The sequence below is a fragment of the Morus notabilis genome, unplaced genomic scaffold (genome assembly GCF_000414095.1).
Source record: "Morus notabilis unplaced genomic scaffold, ASM41409v2 Scaffold625, whole genome shotgun sequence".
NCBI classification, from domain to species: domain Eukaryota; kingdom Viridiplantae; phylum Streptophyta; class Magnoliopsida; order Rosales; family Moraceae; genus Morus; species Morus notabilis.
The window spans coordinates 244038-262963 of record NW_010357688.1 but is presented as its reverse complement, the minus strand read 5'-3'; the positions used below and the strand labels follow the sequence as shown (position 1 = coordinate 262963).

The following is an 18926-nucleotide window of genomic DNA, read 5'->3' as shown; positions in this document are numbered from 1 at the left end:
AGGCATCATTAATCATCATCCTCTCTTCGTTTACCAATTAAGCATTGGCCACAAGTAGTTTTTATTTCTCTTTCTTTTTTCTTAAGCCATCCTAACTCAGAAAAATTGTAGGCGAATGTGCAAGGAATCAGGGGTTTTGCTCAGCTCAAGAACTACAACTATCAATGCACATGGATTCCTAATAAAGAGAATCGATCTAAATCCACTTCCAGAGAACCCTCAACTTGAACAAAAAAAGTCCCTAATGTTGAAATTAACAAAAAAAGAGTTTTAATTAAGTCTAAGTCACACGTGAACTAACAAGAGTTTGAAAGCTCATGATTAGATTTCAAGAACCCAAATGAAGAGCTCAAGGATCTAATCCCCTATGTTCACATTCACAAACATAAATGTATTCACAAAAAAGAGTGACAAGTAAAAATGTGGAATCAATACAAGTAAAAATGGTTCATGATTATACTATAAATTGGGAAATCAAAAGAAGAAACAAAAGTATGATATAGAAGAGATAATGACAATAAAAATAAAAATAAAAAACCCACAAAACAAGTAACAGCAGCAGCAGAAGGTGATGAAGATTGAGGATGATGAAGATAATGCTGCTATCCCTTGTAGCCCCTGAATATTATGGTCTCCAAATTCATGATGCCTATACATACACATTCTCTGCAACCTAAAAACTCTTTTTTTCTCTGCCATTTTTATTTTTCACAACTCAAATATCCATAACAATTCAAATAAATATGGGAGAGACCTTTCTCCTCTTACCTCTCTCTTTTTTCTTTTTTTTTTTTCCCACCTCTTCTCTTGTTTTACAAATGAATAAGACATCCTCATAGAGACAAATGATGATTACCAGTATTGTTGTTGATAATCCACAGGAACAGAAAACCCACTTTATTCTTCTTCCTCCTCCGGTGAGGCGACGAGAATTGCCAAAAGACAAAGAGGACTTAATGATAATGGTGAAGCACATGAAGAGGTAGTAAAAGAAAAAAAAAATTATAGAACTTTTGGTCCCTAAACAACTTTTTTTTTTTTTTTTCTTTTTGGATAAATCATGTTGGGTGCTTTAGAGCAAAGGTTAGAGGATGAAAATTCTCAAAAGAATCAATAGAAAGGTGGTGGCGGAGGAGACGCGTATGATACTCCGTAGATTGGTGGCAATGGCCCCTCATACACCGGAGCCGGAGGTGGCGGGCTCTCATAAACAATCGGTGGAGGTGGTGGTGATGCTGATGGTGGGGTCTCACAAGGAAGCGGTGGCGGCGGCGGAGATTGCGATGGTGGTGGCGGAGAATTGTAATGAACTGGTGGTGGTGGGGAGCTATAGTGGACCGGTGGTGGCGGAGAACTGTAGTGAACCGGTGGCGGTGGCGGAGGTGATGGTGGTGGTGGTGGAGAGTGGTACACTGGAGGAGGTGGAGGCGATGGTGATGGCGGTGGCAAGTAAACTGTAGGAGGTGGTGGCGACGGAGAGGGTGGTGGTGGTGAGTACTCTACACATGGCGGAGGCGAAGGAGGCGGTGGTGGTTCTATACAAGGAGGTGGTGATGGTGGCGGTGGGGAGTGGACAGGAGGTGGTGGCGAGTGATGTACTGGCGACGGAGGTGGTGGTGAATAGTATGGGTAAATTGGCGGCGGAGGGGAATGTGGGGGCGGTGGCGGTGAGTAGTGAGGTGGCGGTGGTGGTGAGCTGTAGTAGTAAGGAGATGGAGGTGGAGGAGAGCTCAAAGGAGGCGGTGGCGGTGGGGAATTTGGTGGCGGAGGTGGAGGAGAGCGGACGCAGTAGGGAGGTGTTGGAGTTGGTGATGGTGGCGGTGGAGGTGGGGAGTACACTGGCGGCGGAGGAGATGGTGGTGGTGGAGAGGGCGGTGGCGGAGATGGCGGTGGCTGGGAGTAAACTGGTGGTGGTGGAGATGGAGGTGGCGGAGATGGCGGGGGTGGAGATGGTGGTGGTGGTGGTGGAGAGTAAACTGGCGGTGGCGGTGGAGGTGAGTAAACTGGTGGTGGAGGAGAAGGCGGAGGTGGCGGAGGAGAGAGAACTGGTGGTGGAGGAGAAGGCGGAGGAGAGAGAACTGGTGGAGGAGGCGGAGGTGGCGGCGGAGGAGAGTAGACCGGTGGTGGTGGTGACAATGGAATGACAACTGGTGGCGGAGGCGAAGGCGGAGGAGGAGAAGGCAGAGAAGGAACAAAGCGTTTACATTTGAAGGAACCGCAATCCACGGGGCGAGACAAGAACGCCTTGCACTGCCCGGCGGAGCGCTGTGCCGGCCGCTTGGGTAGGCAGTTCCTCCTGTCATCGAATCCTTCCAATCCCAGACACGCCGGCGGCTCTCCGGTAAAGAAGTTGTACGAGAACGTGAAGTTCTGCAGATTCGGCAACGAGCAGATACTCGCCGGAATCTTCCCCGACAACATATTGTGCGCCACATTGAGCTGCTCAATGTTCACTAGCCCTCCGAAGCTCTCCGGAATCGGCCCCAACAACTGGTTGAAGCTCACATCGAACACCGTCAAATTCTTCAACGACCCAATCTCCGGCGGGAGACAGGACTTGAACCCATTGTTCATCATGATAATCTCGTTGAGGTTCGTCATGTTGCCCAAGCTCGACGGGACACAACCATGGAACTTGTTATTCGCCAGGACGATCACCGAAACCGGAGAATTCCCAAAGTTATCAGGAAGGTCAAACACGAACCTGTTATGGTTGATGAAAATCGCGTCCAACGGCTTGTCGAAAAGCTCCTTCGGGACCGTCCCTTCGAACTCATTGAACCTCAGATCCAAGAATTTCAAGCTCGGAAGCTTAAGAACGACCTCGGGAAACTTTCCGGCGAACCGGTTGTTGCTCAGATCCAGCTCGAAGAGAAGCTTCAGTTCCTTGAACTTGTGAGGGACAGTACCGCAGAACCGATTCGAATTAATGTGGAACAATGCGAGATCCACCAGAAGACCGAGCTCCTCCGGGAGGTATCCGGCGATGTCGCCGTGGTTGAGGTCGATGCCGGCAACGGTACGGATCTTGGGATTATCGAGCGCCGGAGCGCAGAAAACTCCGGTGTACTTGCAGACATTGGATCCGACCCAGTCAGTGGTGAGATTGTTGGGATCGGAGAGAATGGCGTTCTTCCATGCTTGTAGAGCGATGTAGGCGCTTCTGATCCGGTCGTTCTCGAAGGTCAGGGAAGGATCGACGGTGACGTTCTCTCCTCTGTCGCCGAACTCGTCTCTGTAGTAAAGCAGCTGACGCTGCTTGATGTAGAGCTTCTCATCGTTGGAGAGTCGGCCATGGCCGATGAAATTAGTGGCGGAGTGGTCTGCGGCGACGGAGGAGGACGTGATAAAGAAGAGTAATTGCAAGAAAAAGAAGGAACCAATGAGGGGTGAGAGATTGAAGAGAAAACAAGAAGAAGGGTTTGAGTGGGTCTTCTTCTTCATCTCACATGAGACATCTGATGCTCTGAATGCCACTTTTTTGCCTTTCGTCTTTTTCCCTCTTGGATTGAATACCCTTCCTTATTCTTCTGATATCCCCAAATGGGTCTCTAGCAGAAATGTGGCTCTTCCACGTTTAAGATCTGAGGAAAGGAATTTGCAAAAAAGAAATGCAGAGAGAAAGTGTGAGAGAGAGAGAGTTTCTTGGAGGAGAGAGAAAATGGTGTGTGGAGAGTGGAGAAGAGGGAGGGGTTTTTTCTAGGGACTTTGGAGATGTGTGAGTGTGTGAGAGAAAAATTATACGTCAAAAAGACAGCTAAATCACAGCTCAAAGCCCACCAGATTCTCTCTCTCTCTCTTCTTTTATTTATTTATTTTTCTTTTTTTTTTTTCCCTCTTTCATACCTTGCTTTTTATTATACTTTTGAATCCAATTCCCATTCAACTCTACAAGCCAATTTGCACAATCATAGAAAGCTTTATTAGCCAAAATAAAATAATTCCGACAAATTTTTATTCTTTATTTTAAAAGCAAAAAAAAAAAAAAAAGGTAAAGTTGTTAGGGAGGGCAGTCGGTGGAAGCGGAATTCCGGCAAGAGTGAGTTGACCGAGGAAACCGGCTCAGCCTTTAACCGGTAGTTATTTCCGTTAACCTTTTTTTTTTTTTTTGCTAAACTTTTTAGGAAACTTAAGACACGTTTATTTCATGGATTAAAATCATATGATTATAATTATTTTTGATTTATGTGTATTTTTTATAAGAAAAAATACTGTAGCGAACCATGAACTATGATTCAAATCATGGTTTGAATCCTTCAGCCAAACATCTCTTTATTATTATGTAAGATGACTATCTTTAAAAAAAATAATAATAATTATGTAGCATACTAGCATTGCACGATGGGTTAAAAAATATCTTATTAGTGTTTATTGTCATTTTAGAACAAAGATTTGAACTCTAATATTTGTACATGGTTTTGGCAAGTATATTTTTACTAGTTTTTTTTTTCCTTTGCTGAAAATATTTTTTACTAGTTGTAAATTGAATCGGTTGATCTCACGAGAACATTTATGAAAATTTCACGAGAAAATGAGAATAGGAGGTAGAGAGAGAAAGTCAGATAGAGAGAGAGGGACTAAGGACAGAAGCTTTAATCGAATTTAATAATAATAAAAAAAAAATAGAGAGAGAGAGGTGTGGCCTTGTTTTGTTTTGGTTTAGGTGTGGTCATTTGTGACATTGTCAAAATCAGAAACCACTTGGAGTGGATGAACTGCAGTAACGTTTCGTGAAATTACCTAATCACCCTTCAATTTTTCTTTTTTCTTTTTTCTTTTTCTTTTCTTTTCACTTTATTGTTTAAAAACTTACCCTGTACTCTCTGTGACATAGGGTGCACTTTATCACTTCTCTTCTCAATGTCTTATTTTGTTTTTTTTTTTTTAAATTAAAATTATGAGATTAAAATTATTTTTTATTCACATATATTTTTTATAAGAAAAAATACTGTAATAAATTACGAATCATAATTTAAATCAGGGTATGAATCCCCCAATTAAATAACTTCTTAGAGTCTTTAGACACAATTTTTACCGTAATATTTATATATTTTCTTAATTTTATATGTAATATTTTAAAGAATAATATTGTTTGATAGTTTTTCTTTCCTTTTATAATGCTTTAAGACACGATAATAAAAATCAAAATTATCTCTAATCCATTGTCTTTTTAAAAGAAAAATTATTGGGGCACTTATGTCGTCTCATTCATTGTGGTTCCTCGATCTGCTAGTCATTTGCTTGCTCGAAGTGTATACATTTAAAGAGGGGGCAAGTTAAACAAGTAAGCAAGCCATCCAAGTTTATAAAGTCTGAAGTAAGAAAGAATTTGGATGTTTTACTGTGACTAACTTGGTGCACTTCTGGTGGTAGCCATTGGGCCAAGTCTCTATAAAGAGACACCCACATATTTATTTATAGTTCGGTGAGAGATCAACTAAACTAAGGCCGTGTTTGGAATTGATTTTGTTTTTATTTTTCACTTTTTAAAAAAAATAAAAAAATTTTCAAAACGGCGTTTGACGCAATAAAGATAAAAAAACATAAATGAAAACGATTTTTTGATTTAGTGTAAAATGAGAGAAAAATAAAAAATGACTTTTAGACGTTTTTCATCTTTTATTTTCGTTTTCTCCTCTCTCGAGCAGAGAGAAAGAGACAGAGACATTAATGAGTTTTTTTATACTGAAAACAATCTCTTAATAAAATTACTAAACGCATTTTTAAAAATGATTTATGTCTGAGATTGAAAACGTTTTCATTTTTTTTTTATACAAAAAATAAAATCATTTTAAAACGAGTTTCAAACGCGCCTTAAGCTACGCTCATCAATAATCTATGACTCGCTCAGTTAGAGCACTGATTACTTCAAAGGCCAAAGACGCATTTAATCAGTTCGCTAGGATGATCTAGTCGAGAGCTTGTCCAGTACCAATCTTTAATGCATCTCAAGTGCTTAGGCAGGGATAGGATTCAAACATGCTTGAAGATCCCAACTTTCTAATTTTCTAGATCTTTTCGGCTTAGTCGCGCAATTAGTCGTTTCAAGAGGAAGCCCTTCTTAGCTAGGGATTTACCACATCTAGTTGAAATTTAAGCTGGCGAAATGTTACTTTCAACATATATATATATACGAGAGGTAATTGTGAGTGTTATATATGTAGATGTTGACAAAAAATGATCTAACGTACTTAAACCTCTCTCAATCAGTTCATGAGAATTTGTTGGCGCCTAATGTCCAGGTTCTTTTTTTTTTTGAATAAAACTGTTGAAGTTTATGTGATTTAGAATGGACAGTTAAAGGGGTTTGGTTATTGTAGTTTTTTGTAGCTTATTCTTGGCTTAACATGGCATTTTGCTTTGTGTGTCATGCAGATTTATGGTAGAAGAGAGCAAAATTGATTAAGATTTTTTCATAATCCTCTATAAAATGGCGATTCAGCTCAGAAACACATGCAAGAATCGAGAAGCAAAAAGATTGAAAATGTGTGTGGAAAAGTAAGTTTTTGGCTATTTGGCTACATTTTTGCATAGATTATATTTTTTAGGTTGAATGTTTGATAGAAAAGTAGGGAGCATAACAATGTCGTGGAAAATGATTACAACAATAAGACATTAATGTGTGTCGTTTCTATTTCATTGCTTTTTTTTTTTCATATTTAACTTTGTTATATTATTGATAGATGCCGCTAATATACAGTACTTACATAAATTCTTTTTTGTTGTTCTGTTGCTAAAAAATGTTAGTAATCTGTGTCTTATTTTTCTCCTTTTCATTAGCAAATATTGATGAGATATTGACTCTTTGTTCATTTATATCTTTGTGATATATATACATACCCTTATTTGGCATATTTTGACCTGCTTAGGTTGTCGCAAACTATGCCCTTGGTTCTCTTGGAGGTGATCCTCTTCGGACTACTGGAATTATTAAACTCGGCATAACTTCTGGTCAAGTTTAACTCTGCTTTCTTTCTTTAACTAATCTCCTATGATAGGGGAAACCTATTTTTATAATATCACAATCGGCATTCAAGTTATATTACTAATCTACTACTGCATTATTGCAAGTTCATTTAGTGAAAATTCAAAGCATGCCTTTAGAATAGGCTACACTTTTAAGAATCAAGTTCTGAAACACACATTTCCCCTTCTGTTTAAAGAAGGAATTTTATAAAAATTTACTTGGATCGTATAGTGTTCAAGCATTTGATAATGGATGCTAATATTAGGGATGTTTGGACTCTGGTGTGTTTTTATTGCAAGTGACTTTCCTTGCTAATGAGCCAATGCCTTCTAAGTATTCCCAAGTTGTTACATTTAAGAATATAACATTCAATCTCTACAGTCAAAGCTTTCTTCATTGCTAATTGTTAATTTTTTTCGTAATTGTGTGTATCTAGCTATCAACATGCTTATCTTAACAGATTGAGTAAAATGTCTTGATTGGATGTGATTAAAACTTTTGCATTCACTAAAGGAAAAGACATAGGCCATGTTTAAAATTAATCTTGTTTTTTTTTTACGTTTTTCGAGAAAGAAAAAATGAAAAAAATTTTAAAACAACGTTTGGCGCAATAAAGATAAAAAAATAGAAATGAAAATGATTTTTTGATTTAGTGTAAAATGAGAGAGAAATGAAAAACGACGTTTAGTCATTTTTCATTTTTTATTTTTGTTTTCTCCTCTCTCGAGCAGAGAGAGAGAAAGAGAGACATTAATAAGTTTTTTTATACTGAAAATAATCTCTTTATAAAACTACCAAAGGCATTTTTAAAAATGATTTCTGTCTGAGATTGAAAACGTTTTATTTCCATTTCCATACAAAAAATAAAATCATTTTGGAACAAGTTCTAAACGCTAATTTTTTATTTTTTATTTTACAAAGTAAATAGCTGCCAAACATTTGGGTGAAGAAACATGACTATTCTTTTTTGAGTTGCCTTGAACCAATCTATTTGATGATTTTCGTGTTTGCGTGAACTTCATTGTTTCTGGTCGGTCCCTTTAATTGCAATTAATTTTCTACTAAGATTTTTGTTGGATAAAATTCATCGAGGCAGTATGATATGGTTTAGATGTTCTAACTGAAGATAGACCATGTATGTATATTGAAACTAACCATGTACTATAAAAAACCCTAACTTTTTATATAATGCAACAGTATTTCCCGCGGCAACGCGCAGGTTCCCAACTAGTTATAAATATACTAAAGGAGAGGAGTTTTGCACTGTTCACGCATTCATAGTGCACTCTTCATATTGTTCACTAACAATTGCCGGCTTGCCCTTACGGCGTGAAATGTCAAGTTTGCCCCTTCTTTCTCTTCTCCTTTTCCCTTCTTGGGCCGGGGCTATTTGTGTCTTTTCAGTATTATGCTAGTGTGTGCAATGTCCATTTTGCCCATTTCCTTCCCTTTCTCATTGTTTTCCTGAGTAGGATTTTTTGGTCATTTGTGTGCTAATATGATTTTTTTCCTTTCCTCTTCTCCTCTTCTAGATTGTTCGTGCAGCTTCTTCCTTCTCATTTCGTTGCTGCTTTTGCTCTCTTTCTGCCTCTCGAGTGATTTTCTCTCCCCTGTCGTCCCTAATCCTTACCTTTGCACCACCACCACTGTCACTGTTAGCCCCTCTTTTGATCACGATCAGATGTGGCTCAACGATAACGTTATAATTTTCTTTTCTTTTTTCCATCTTCTCACTCTTAGGTTTGTTTGTTTGAAGTTTCCCGGGAAAATGAGTACACTATTTGATAAAATGTCAGAAATAGTGGTTTTGAGCTGCATATTCTCTCTTTTATTTGGTTAATACAAAGAGAATTTTTGTGGCCTTTTATTTTCCTTTTAGAGTTTTGGTTACGATTTTTAAGTGGTTTTGTGTTTTTTTTTTTTTTTGGATTATCTGGTAATAGTTTTTTAGTATAAATCAACAGCGTAGAACGCGAGGTGAAAATTGAGATACGGCATGTTATTTTTATCTTGATCGATTGGACATTCTTTAAATCGAACCATTCTTCACTCTATAGTGATTGATTAATTTCATTTATTTGTTGGGAATTTTTTGCATGAGGTCTGTAATGTTTGTGAAAGAAAAAAATTGATCTTTATTTTGTTTTTTGGATCCAAAAAGACAAAATTGATCTATATGAATCTACATCAAACGTTAAGCATTTAAGCTTAAAGACTAAAGTTGAGCGTTATTGTCGGTACTGAGATAGTTTCTCGTGTTTATGAAACGTCATTCTACATCATAGTGTTGATGAATCTTTACATGGGTCTCGTATCTCAAAGAAATATTGTTGCATGCCAACAAACCTATTTCCAATAACATCTAGGATATTTTGATGATTAAAAAATGTCCTTAGTTCTCTTGGAGGTGATCCTCTTCAGACTACTGGAATTATTAAACTCGGCATAACTTCTGGTCAGGTTTTGTTCCGCTTTCTTTCTTTAACTAATCTCCTCTGATGGGGGAAACCTATTTTTATAATATCACAATCGGCATTCAAGTTATATTACTAATCTACTACTGCATTATTGCAAGTTCATTTAGTGAAAATTCAAAGCATGCCTTTAGAATAGGCTACACTTTTAAGAATCAAGTTCTGAAACACACATTTCCCCTTCTGTTTAAAGAAGGAATTTTATAAAAATTTACTTGGATCGTATAGTGTTCAAGCATTTGATAATGGATGCTAATATTAGGGATGTTTGGACTCTGGTGTGTTTTTATTGCAAGTGACTTTCCTTGCTAATGAGCCAATGCCTTCTAAGTATTCCCAAGTTGTTACATTTAAGAATATAACATTCAATCTCTACAGTCAAAGCTTTCTTCATTGCTAATTGTTAATTTTTTTCGTAATTGTGTGTATCTAGCTATCAACATGCTTATCTTAACAGATTGAGTAAAATGTCTTGATTGGATGTGATTAAAACTTTTGCATTCACTAAAGGAAAAGACATAGGCCATGTTTAAAATTAATACACTTTTAAGAATCAAGTTCTGAAACACACATTTCCCCTTCTGTTTAAAGAAGGAATTTTATAAAAATTTACTTGGATCGTATAGTGTTCAAGCATTTGATAATGGATGCTAATATTAGGGATGTTTGGACTCTGGTGTGTTTTTATTGCAAGTGACTTTCCTTGCTAATGAGCCAATGCCTTCTAAGTATTCCCAAGTTGTTACATTTAAGAATATAACATTCAATCTCTACAGTCAAAGCTTTCTTCATTTTGGTCTGCTAATTGTTAATTTTTTTCGTAATTGTGTGTATCTAGCTATCAACATGCTTATCTTAACAGATTGAGTAAAATGTCTTGATTGGATGTGATTAAAACTTTTGCATTCACTAAAGGAAAAGACATAGGCCATGTTTAAAATTAATCTCGTTTTTTTTTTTACGTTTTTCGAGAAAAAAAAATGAAAAAATTTCTAAAACAACGTTTGGCGCAATAAAGACAAAAAAATAGAAATGAAAATGATTTTTTGATTTAGTGTAAAATGAGAGAGAAATGAAAAACGACGTTTAGTCGTTTTTCATTTTTTATTTCTGTTTTCTCCTCTCTCGAGCAGAGAGAGAGAAAGAGAGACATTAATAAGTTTTTTTATATTGAAAACAATCTCTTTATAAAACTACCAAAGGCATTTTTAAAAATAATTTCTGTCTGAGATTGAAAACGTTTTATTTCCATTTCCATACAAAAAATAAAATCATTTTGGAACAAGTTCTAAACGCGCCCATAATTTTTTATTTTTTATTTTACAAAGTAAATAGCTGCCAAACATTTGGGTGAAGAAACATGACTATTCTTTTTTGAGTTGCCTTGAACCAATCTATTTGATGATTTTCGTGTTTGCGTGAACTTCATTGTTTCTAGTCGGTCCCTTTAATTGCAATTAATTTTCTACTAAGATTTCTGTTGGATAAAATTCATCGAGGCAGTATGATATGGTTTAGATGTTCTAACTGAAGATAGACCATGTATGTATATTGAAACTAACCATGTACTATAAAAAACCCTAACTTTTTGTATAATGCAACAGTATTTCCCGCGGCAACGCGCAGGTTCCCAGCTAGTTATAAATATACTAAAGGAGAGGAGTTTTGCACTGTTCACACATTCATAGTGCACTCTTCATATTGTTCACTAACAATTGCCGGCTTGCCCTTACGGCGTGAAATGCCAAGTTTGCCCCTTCTTTCTCTTCTCTTTTTTTCCCTTCTTGGGCTGGGGCTATTTGTGTCTTTTCAGTATTATGCTAGTGTGTGCAATGTCCATTTTGCCCATTTCCTTCCCTTTCTCATTGTTTTCCTGAGTAGGATTTTTTGGTCATTTGTGTGCTAATCTGATTTTTTTCCTTTCCTCTTCTCCTCTTCTAGATTGTTCGTGCAGCTTCTTCCTTCTCATTTCGTTGCTGCTATTGCTCTCCTTCTGCCTCTCGAGTGATTTTCTCTCCCCTGTCGTCCCTAATCCTTACCTTTGCACTACCACCACTGTCACTGTTAGCCCCTCTTTTGATTACGATCAGATGTGGCTCAACGATAACGTTATAATTTTCTTTTCTTTTTTCCATCTTCTCACTCTTAGGTTTGTTTGTTTGAAGTTTCCTGGGAAAATGAGTACACTATTTGATAAAATGTCAGAAATAGTGGTTTTGAGCTGCATATTCTCTCTTTTATTTGGTTAATACAAAGAGAATTTTTGTGGCCTTTTATTTTCCTTTTAGAGTTTTAGTTACGATTTTTAAGTGGTTTTGTGTTTAGATTATCTGGTAATAGTTTTTTAGTATAAATCAACAGCATAGAACGCGAGGTGAAAATTGAGATATGGCATGTTATTTTTGCCTTGATCGATTGGACATTCTTTAAATCGAACCATTCTTCACTCTATAGTGATTGATTAATTTCATTTACTTGTTAGGAATTTTTTGCATGAGGTCTGTAATGTTTGTGAAAGAAAAAAATTGATCTTTATTTTGTTTTTTGGATCCAAAAATACAAAATTGATCTATATGAATCTACATCAATCGTTAAGCATTTAAGCTTAAAGACTAAAGTTGAGCGTTATTGTCAGTACTGAGATAGTTTTTTGTGTTTATGAAACGTCATTCTACATCATAGTGTTGATGAATCTTTACATGGGTCTCGTATCTCAAAGAAAGATTGTTGCATGCCAACAAACCTATTTCCAATAACATCTAGGATATTTTGATGATTAAAAAATGTCATTCGCGCCACAGCTTATTGCACATATACTTGTCTTTTCATTGCAAATATATTTTTTTCATTATTTACCCTCTTTTTGTGTCTTTTTTCAGAATTTTTGAAAAAATTATCCTTAATCACCCATAAATAATTCATTAAAACTATTATTTATTATCGTATGATCCATCACCGCGTAATAGGATAACATAACAAAAATTACGTGACAAAAAGTAAAATAATTGAGCTCCACACTGCTATGTAACAGTTGTCATATTTATAATTATTGCATAAGTAATGATAATTTTTAGATCTAGAAGAGTAAGATTGAAGAAGGGGAAAAAAAAAAGGGAGATAAAATTTAGGTCCACCGAAGAAGTGCAATGTCAATTGTGTTGTTCCCGCGCAGAAGCATTGAGCAAGCATGGAAAATGGACCGCGTCCTTATCACAGCCGATGCTGCTTTCTGATCATCACCGTCCACCCATCTTGATCAAAGATCATCGGATGGTTGGTGGTGGGCCCATCAAGAAAGCCCGCGCTGATTTTCAGATGCTCGAAAGAGACCACGTACCGATTGCCCCAAAAATGCGTTTGGGGCCCACGCGTCACGTCATGTCCGGCTGGATCGTCGGCGTTCTCTCGAGGGCCCCACGCTCGTGTGGTGCACCGCGTCCCCGTACGCGTCAAACGGACCTCACCCGCATCCACTGGGTCTGCTACGCAATTACTTAATTGCCCCTCTCTGTTTAAGTCGCGCACCAACCTTCTTTTGACGCGCCTGTTTGGTTTTTGGTCTTATTATATTACTTGAAAAAAGGAAAAAAAAAAGCAAAAATTAAAAAAAGTAATATTTTAGTACTTTAATCTATAATTAATGTATTTTTCAAGGAAAAATGGTTTGTTATGGATGTGATATGTTTATTCTATATGGAAAATAGAACTGGTCGTGAAGTGATTGGTTCACGGATGGCCATTTTTGAATAGTTGCGTATTTATAGCCGTTGTGCTTTATAGTAGGCGTTATATTTTATATTGTGACTATATGTAACGTGTATAATAATTGCTAATTTGTCAATAAGTCTTTTTTTTTTATATGGAAAAATTAGTCAATAATTTTGGTCAGTATATTTCACACCATTGTGGAAGGTCTTATACAGTGTTCATGATGATGAGATTTGTTGTGTTATAAAATAGTAGTATATATAACAAAGACCTCGTTCATTTCACCAATTTGAGTTTTCAGTTTTAGGTTTTTACAGTTAAAAGCTTTAAAAAAATGTCACATCTAACTTTTTTTGCTACAGTTAAAATCTCTTAGAAAAGGTTACATCTCAACTCGAATTGAAAACTCGAATCTACGAAGCGAACGAGACCTTCACCACTAGTGAAATAACATATTTGATAAGATATTTAATAAATTATAGTATAATTTTTTAAAATAGATAAATTATAGCATAATTTGATAAATTAAATTTTTAACATTATAAAAGCTCAAAAACACCCCAAACTTTCTCCTTCCCATCTCTATGATCTCCTTCTCCCCTCTAGTCAGGTCTCAAAAATACGATAAATGTAGATCTCGTATATTTACCAGAAAATTAGATATGCTATTTGATACATTTTCTTTAATATTTAATTTTTTTTTTTTACTAAAATAGCCATATCATTCCTCTACTATGACTCAATGTGAACATTTCTCAGTTATATCTTTAAAAAATGTGGTTGCTGTTAATTGACTCAGCCTTCGTTTATTTCTTAAAAAAAAAAGAGTTATAAGTTATGTGTAGATCATGTCATGCACTCTTATTAAAATCCCACATTAGCTAGAGATATTGACATGATCCACTTAATAAGGTGAGAATAATCCTCACCTAACAAGCTAATTTTGTTAGGTTGAGTTAGGCCTAATATCCTTTGATTTCTGTAAAATTGTATCAGAGCAGGCTCAGTTTTGTAATGTTGGGTCCCCCAATATCGACTTATTCACAGCGGTTTGGCATGGTCCACGTTGTGCATGAGAGGGCGTATTAGAATCCCACATTGGTTAGAGATATTGGCATGATCCACTTAATAAGGTGAAGGCAATTCTCACCTAACAAGCCGGTTTTGTTAGGTTGAGTTAACCCCAATATCCTTTTATTTTTGTAAAAACTCTAATGATTAATTTTCTGACTGGATTTAGATTATAAATATACATAACATTTTGCTTTCAGTCCAGGATTCAACATATTTCGTCTGTGACCGAAAAAATTCGAGAGTAAAATGGCAACCAAAGATTTAGTGAATATACGTGAACCATCACTTTTGTGTCAAAACAAAAAAAAAAACTCACTGACTTTCTTAAAAACATCACCGATTATTTTTGGATTGAAGCAAAATATCATCAGTTAATCTAATTAATTAGCTTTTTATTTTTCTATATTTTCCTAAAAATTCACCTATGATCTTAAAAAGCACGAATGTTCATTTAAAATTGGTTTTAGCTTAACTTTAGTTGGAAAAACTGGGGCGACAACGTTACATTTGCATCATGAGAAAGAATAAAAAAATAAAAAGAAGTTTTACTATATTGCCACATTTATATATATATATATATATATATATTGGATATACAACATGCATATTGCAATCCTTGTGTGCTAAAAATCTTGCCAATATCTGAATGCGCACAAAATTCTATTCAATGCATTTATACTGTGCTACAATATGCACTACAACAGTTATGGAATAAAAGGTCTTACTAATATCAGAATGTGCACAAAAATGTATTTAGTGCACCACCTAGCTTGCATGCAAAATGGCAACGTTTAATAATAGACAACGGATTTTGTTTGCATTAACTTCCATAGGCTTGATACAATTTCAAAATTTCTAAAAGTGATCAACTATTTATGAGACAATTTGAAGGGTTGAAAATATATATTTACTAATATGATATCATATGATTTTTAACTGTCAGATCACATCAAAATTGTATTATAACATCACAAGTAAGTCCTCCTAATAGAGTATGTTTTTCATGTCCGTACCATAATATTAAGGGAGTAATCTACACATTAGCTTGTGTTTTTCTTTTCTTTTTTGTTTTTGGTATATGTGTTGATTGTTTATATATGGTAAGGTAAGAAAAACACTATTTATAAGCGCAATTTTAAACCGTTGAAATATATATATCAAATTCGTAGTCATAGTATTTGTCGGGTCTAATATATATCTGGCATAAGCTGGTGGTTTGAGACCAGAAGTTTGACATCCAAGTTATTTATTGGGGATACAATCATTAACGAAACTAAACTTGACAGTTTGATATTTCAAGATAATCAAAATCAACGTTATTGATGTACCAAAAACATAAACAAATATTAGGCACGTTTAGTTTAATTCGCTAATTCAAATTGAGATGTGACTTTATATGAAAGCTTTTATTATAATAAAAAAGTTAGATGTGACTATTTCTGAGAACTTTTTACTGTAACAAAATTTAAATTTTAAACTCGAATCGGTAAAATGAACGCGGTGATAATATTGATACCGGATAATTACAAAGTCCATTAAGCTAGTTTTATTTGAAACCAGTGCCATTCAACTCGGTTTGTTCATATACAGCTGTGAAGCAATAGAAAGTTCATTTGAGTTGAATAGAATTAAAGTTTTCTTGAATTATTTTCCTATGTCGACAATCCAATTTAAGCCAATAAAATGGCTGCATGATTAATGACCTGCCATCGTGAGAGCTACATATGATTTATATAAATATCGGCACCGATTTTTCTAGCAATTTGTAAGACTAGTAATTTGGCAATTTGCTATACATTTTCCGTCATTGCATGTATAATGAGCATGTGTGCGTATGTATATATATAGGCCCGTTCATTTTGTTGATTCGAGTTTAAAATTTAAATTTTGTTACAGTAAAAAGTTCTCATAAACAATTACATTTAACTTTTTTACTACAGTAAAAAGCTCTCACATAAAATCACATCTCAACTCGAATTACAAACCCGAATCAGCGAACTAAACGGACCCATATATGTGTGTGTATATATATTCATAGCTGTACATTTCCACAAGAATTATTCTCTTGCAGGTTATATTTCCACAGCCTCACGGCTGACCATTTAAAAATAAACTTTATTAACTATATATGAGAATAATAATAAATAATGAAGTTAAAACATTTAACATTCCTTTCTTCAGGCATTTGTCCTACTTATTTTAATGGTTTTCAACGGAGCCAAAACGTCAGAATCTAGTTCTCAATGAACAATAATAATTAGCTTTTCCATGCCAGAAACGTCTCTTATTCCTCAATATATTTATTTTTTTCTTCAATATGGGAGTTAGATTGGAATTAGGAATAGGATCATTGTCGAACCAAACAATCATGGCATTCTCTAAAAATGCCAAACCAAACAGAGCCCAATTCACACAATGTACAGGTCAGCAAAGGCCGTGTGGGACCACTCTGCCACGTTGGACAACGCAAGCCATTTGTGTAGGACAAAAATTGCCAGCCGGCAGAGCCAGCTGCACCCCTTACATGACACGTGTCAGTCTAAGGTCAGCCGTTTACAAATTGTAGATGGGCCCACGTGGGCCTGGATTCACTCCTGATCTAAGCTGGTGCTGACCCATGCACTATTTACTTCTCCCCATTTTTTTTTTAACGAAGAATTTACATTTAAGAGTGGTAGGTCTAAATTTTTATTTTTTATTCTTAATAAATATTATTTTATTAATATATTTATTTAATTAAAAAATTTATAAATAAAAAGTAAACAGTAAAAATTTTAATTTATACATTTTTAATTGTTAATATTAGGGGGATGTTTGGTATCTAGATTTGTTCTCTCATTCGAATCATGGTTCGTAGTTCGTTACAGTATTTTTCTCACAAAAAATACATGTAAATTAAAAATAGTTCTAATCACATGGTTCTAATTCATGAACCAAACGCCTCCTAGGTTATTTTTATTTTTATTTTTTGTGTAGACACTTATTAAACTATCCTAATTAGTCAAAGAAAAACGGATGAGGCAAATGCTTTTGTGGTGGAATAGGAATGGAGATTTTAGGTAAATGCTTCCTAGCTATATTACAAAATGGATTAGGTCTAACATTATTGGTTTGGAAGAAATAAAAATGGTATAGTTGTACTAAAATATGATTTGCAAAATTGAACGTTTCTGATACGACTTTTGTAATTAAACCTTATCCATGAGTGGCCTGCGAAAACGACCAAATTTTGCTGTTTTGTTTCGTTGTAGAAAAAGTTTATTAGAGTGACCTCAACCTGATGGTTTTCTTAAACGATATTCTCTTGGCACTTTCTCTGCAGAAAGAACTCGGTAGTTGTTCATTAAAAAAATAAAAATAAAAATAAAACCGTTCGACATAAAAATAATTATAATTATAAGAAATGTGTCCAATTTTGGTACATTATTATAACATCATTAGTATGTTGCGTAACACTCAACAATACTCTGCAATGACGAACAAAAACTGCTATCAGTACTGAATTATTCTATTTGATCTTGCCCCTTTTTTTTATTATAATATTTTTGTTTCTTATATTTAGAATGGGACGTTAGGATTTGAGATTCTACTCTTCTTCTTTAAGTTAACTGAGGGAAAATGTTGCAATGTAAAACATACTTTATTTGTCAATGCGTTTTACCATAATGACAAGCGCGTATATATATACTTTTTAATATTTTATTGGGTCAATCATAAATGAAGGGTTATAAGAAAGCCGTGTTCAGATATAACGTACATTTGATAAGCTCTAAAAAAAAAAACCAAAAATTCATAAGAAATTATTGAATTATTGTGTAAGTTATAGAACATCATAATGGCCGGTAATTGATGTATTTTGTTTCTGAAACGGCACACACAATGACCCTGCAACTTGTCATCTCCGATATATTTGGTCAAAAGTAAGAAGTATGATGCATTGAATAAAATAAAAGAAAAGAAAAAAGATTTCAAAACAAACAAACAAAAGATTTCTTGAAAGAAATTGATAAAAAAAAAATGATAGGGCTTGAAAAAAAATATGTAACTCATAGAATACAATTACAAAATTACAAATAATAAATATTTTTATCAAATTTTATTTATAAATTGTTTTTTCCCTCAAATTCTAATGTGATTATAACCTGACAATAACAATTAACAAGGTAACTTTTTTAATATTATAGCCAAATTTTCTCTTTAAGAAGAATAGGAAAGAGTAGTAGTGGCCAAGAAATAGAGGGTAATGGCAAGTTTCTATGCAAACAAGCCTTTGCATAGCCCTAGAGAAATTACAAGAAAAAACAAATAAACAGGGAAAAGGTAATCAGGAAACAGGGCTAAAGAATCCCAAAAGAAGACCCTTATATTGAAGATGATCTTATATCAAAACTATATTAGACTTAAAATTTATGTCAATTTAATTCAACTATATCTTTTTGAAAAAAATAATTTAACACAGAATAAATAAAAATACGATATTATATTTTTATGCTTTAAAAATTCTTAAAAAAAAGAAAAAATATGCAAGATATATCGCATGTAAAATTTAGTTAAGACTCATATAGTATTTATTTTATTTTCTCCGGTTTTCTAGCTAGCTTTCATTGGCAGGCTTTTCTGTTTTTCGTAAATAAAACAGGTTTTTTTTTTTTTTTTTTTTTTTTTTTTTTTTGAGGGTAAAAAAAGTGCTGGATCGAATTTTT

General features: G+C 34.8%; 1 protein-coding gene across 1 annotated transcript; it reads right to left on the bottom strand.

Annotated features, from left to right (window-relative positions):
* Nucleotides 1-408: 408 nt before the first annotated feature.
* Nucleotides 409-3798, bottom strand: LOC21403716 (leucine-rich repeat extensin-like protein 4). Its single transcript, XM_010090551.2, has one exon. The coding sequence runs from the start codon at nt 3442-3444 to the stop codon at nt 1111-1113; it is 2334 nt and encodes a 777-aa protein (XP_010088853.1). The 5' UTR covers nt 3445-3798; the 3' UTR covers nt 409-1110.
* Between the last annotated feature and the right edge of the window lie 15128 nt (nt 3799-18926).